The sequence below is a fragment of the Mus musculus genome, chromosome 9, assembly GCF_000001635.26.
Source record: "Mus musculus strain C57BL/6J chromosome 9, GRCm38.p6 C57BL/6J".
In the NCBI taxonomy this organism is placed as follows: domain Eukaryota; kingdom Metazoa; phylum Chordata; class Mammalia; order Rodentia; family Muridae; genus Mus; species Mus musculus.
In genome coordinates this window covers 19,120,272-19,124,045 of record NC_000075.6, presented here as the reverse complement: position 1 = coordinate 19,124,045, position 3,774 = coordinate 19,120,272, and the positions used below count along the sequence as shown (strand labels likewise).

The following is a 3,774-nucleotide window of genomic DNA, read 5'->3' as shown; positions in this document are numbered from 1 at the left end:
CTAGAGAAAATAATTGGAAGAAGGAGATTATTTGGGGTTCATTTGTTTATGTATGGCAATAGAGGTCTCCCACATCTGCACGTAAGTAAGCAGGAAAGGGGAGACACAGTGGTCAAAGTGTTTTCTCCTTTCTATTATTTTATTTATTCTGAGACATAAACCCCTAGGATAGTGTCCTCCACCTTCAGGGTGCATCTTCCCCACGTCGTTAAAAACTCTCTCAACATTCCCTAAGGGGCATATCCACAAGTTCATCCTAGTGTTGCCAAATGTAATCAAGTTGACAATAAAGTGCTTACCTGAGTTGATAGAACGATTACACCCTGTACAAGTAGACCTTTTCAATGAATCAATCTTTAGATACCAATAATACCAAATAAAGTGATACACTTACTTTTTCTTTCATTAAAATGCCTCTTACTATTTTGTATAATCTATAGTTTTAAATTATAATAAAACACATAATTTACATTTGAGATGACATGGATAATTTCATCTTCTGTAGGTAGACTTTTTCTCATTTATCATAAAGTAATAGCCAATTCTTATATTTAAAAGACAAATGTTAGTTGGAACAGGTTTTGACTTTCTTCCAGGCACCATATTTAGTCTACTGAAAAATAAAATCTAGTTTAACCATAAAAAATGTATCAGCAGGCAGGAGATTGACTGTGCTTCTCTGAATCTACCATTATCACTATATGTATCAGTTGCATTTTCTCCCTCACCTGGAAAAATAAAAGAGAACACAGTCCAAGTATATGTTTACAACATGAGAATAATAGAGCCTTATTATTAGTTGTACAGTATTCTTTATGTCAGGTACGGTTTTAGTAAAATGTATCAGTATAATTTACTTCAATGTGTAAGTTCTATTGGAGAGTCAATTTTCTCCAAGGATGTAACTTCTTTTGAGTTGCCTATGTTTCCAGAAATAGGCTGATGGATATTCTTCAAACACATAACTTATTCAGTAGCTTTAAAAAAATGTACATGATGTTGAGAGGACTTGTAAAGGATTTCAGGAAGAAGTGTGGGTGGATTTAATAGAAAGATATAGGAAATGAGTATGAGGTGGGAGTAGGTGGGTGGGAGGGGAGAACCCTCATAGAAGCAGGGGGAAGGGGGATGGAGTAGGAGGACTTGTGGAAGGGAAACCTGGAAAATGGATAATATTTGAAATGTAAATATATTAAATATCAAAAAAGAACTTCTCAAAAATATTTAAAAACCTTAATATACATCAATTAAATTCAAATATCTCACAATCATCCCAAACTATTTTGTTCATCAGGTAATAAAAACTTATCTATAATAAAGAGAAAGGAGTGACAATCCTAGCCAATAATTTTGTAACAGTAACCTCTTCACAGATTGTCCATGTCTACTTCTTTCCTTAAGAGGAGACCTAACTCTAAGACAGGGATGGGTGTTTCCCATGTCCAAGAAAAACAGTGTATACAGACACACAGATACACACACATCCACGGGTAATATTAAAACTTCTCATAATGACCCCTTCCCTGGGATTGAAAAAAAATATCTACTTCCAGGTTTCAAACGATGTGTCAATTAAGGCTGAAGTGTTTCAGTTCTTAAGAGTATTTGCTGCTTTTCCATAGGTTATCTTCCTTGCACTATGGTTGAGCAGCTTACAACTACCAGAGGTTCTACTCAAGAGGTTCTAGATCATTCTCCTTGACTCAGCAGTTGTTGAAAAATATGTGGCATACATATATATGAAGACACATATGCACATATATATGTCTCTATAAAGCAAAACTACAGTGGGATAGAGAAAATGTTCCGTTTAAACCAGTGCCTGCTCCAAAGGAGAGCCTAAAGTCAATCCCAACCCCCTACTGATTGGCAGCTACCAATCATTTACAGCTCTGGGTCCAGGGTATCTAACACCCTCTCCTGGCTTGTACGGGAACTAGGAAAAGTCATGGTATTGTTACATACATATAGGCAAAACACCCAAATAAAAAGAAAAAAGTAGAATTAAGTAAAAAGTAAATTTTTGTGGTGGTATTCAAGGAAGTAAAATCAAAACAAGACAAATGAAAAACCAAGCTGAATCAAGATAAATCCTATAAATTTGACCTACACTAGACAGTTGACCTAAAGGTTCATCACACATCAGAGAAAAGAAGCTTCCTACCAATTACCTTCTTCAATGCCTCTTTCATATTCCTGTTCCTCATACTATAGATAAAGGGATTCATCATTGGAGGAACTATTGAATACATCACTGAAGCCATGGCAATCTTCTTTGGTGAATCAATTACATTTGAGGAAATGTATACACCAAAACCTGTCCCATAGAACAAGGAAACAACTGATAAATGAGACCCACACGTGGAGAAGGCTTTGTACTTTCCTTCTAATGATGGCATTTTCAACACTGTAGAAACAATGTGAACATAAGAAAAGATTATTCCACATAGAGGAACACCAGCAAAAATAGAAGATGTAACAAATATCAAGATGTTGTTGATTAGGCTGTCAGAACAGGCAAGCTTGAGGATTTGTGCAATTTCACAGAAGAAGTGGAGGATTTCCAGGTCTGTGCAGAAGGACAAGTGCAGCACCATCAGACTATGCAGCAGACCATTTACAATACTAAAGAATAGAGAGATAAGAGTCAGAATAACACAGAAGCAGGGATTCATGAGGACTGTGTATCTTAGAGGATAACAAATGGCTATGAAGCGGTCATAGGCCATTATTCCAAGGAGAAAACACTCAAAGATGGTACAAACAGCAACAAAGCATCCCTGGCTCAGGCAGCCAGCAAAAGTGATCCTCTGATCCTGTGTTTGTATATTCACCAACATCTTTGGGACTGTAATGCTGATTAAATACATGTCATTAAAAGCCAGATGGCAGAGAAAGAAGTACATGGGTGTGTGGAGGTGAGAGTCACAAATGATGGCCAATATTATAAGAAGATTTCCAAAGATGGTGATCAAATACATGCATAGAAAAAGGCCAAAGATAAAGGGCTGAAGCTCTGTATCATCTGTAAGTCCATGAAGAAAAATATCAAAAACAACTGATTTGTTTTCAACTTCCATTTTGCACATGAATCTTAAGGAAGGGGAGCAAGAAGTTACTGAAATACAGGAAACAGTAGAATTATAAAATGATATTTGTTAGAAAAGGACCTTATATATGATTTAGGGTTTCGAATTTAGCCCTATATTTCCATTTTAGCAATGGAAAGTGAGAAAATTAGTTTGAAAGCAACACCATCTAGGATGTCCTATGTAGCTATGGCTGTCTACTAAATAATACTCACAATGAATTTATTTCTACTATCTGTACAAGAATGATTACAAGTACCTGAATAAATAAGAAAAGTCACTGTATTTGAGAAAAGAGCTTTTTTGCTTGAATAAAATGGCACCTACCATTACAACAGGATGACAATTAAAGAATAATCCAGATTTAGTTTCAGTATAAAAGTTCATGGTAAAGATTCTGTCCTAAGTTGATCATGGGAGGACAATTATGTGGAATATTTTCCAATCATTTTATGCATGCTCTTCTGATTCACTATGTTGATAATTTTATATAATCCTTCCTTCATTTTTAAAAATTAGTGGTGGAGTTTTTATATCTCACCTGTTATTCCAGAATAAAAAAAAATATCACCTGCATTTTGCAAATGGAAGAAATCTCACTTAAAAATGCAAATATACTCCAGTAAAAAAGAGGTTGCTAGTTAAAGATAAATTATCTCTGAATGGTGAACACAATGTTTCAAGA

General features: G+C 35.2%; 1 protein-coding gene across 1 annotated transcript; it reads right to left on the bottom strand.

The window, feature by feature from the left end:
* Positions 1–2,134: 2,134 nt before the first annotated feature.
* On the bottom strand, positions 2,135–3,089 carry Olfr836 (olfactory receptor 836). The gene has a single exon (NM_146564.2). The coding sequence runs from the start codon at positions 3,087–3,089 to the stop codon at positions 2,136–2,138; it is 954 nt and encodes a 317-aa protein (NP_666775.1). The 3' UTR covers position 2,135.
* Between the last annotated feature and the right edge of the window lie 685 nt (positions 3,090–3,774).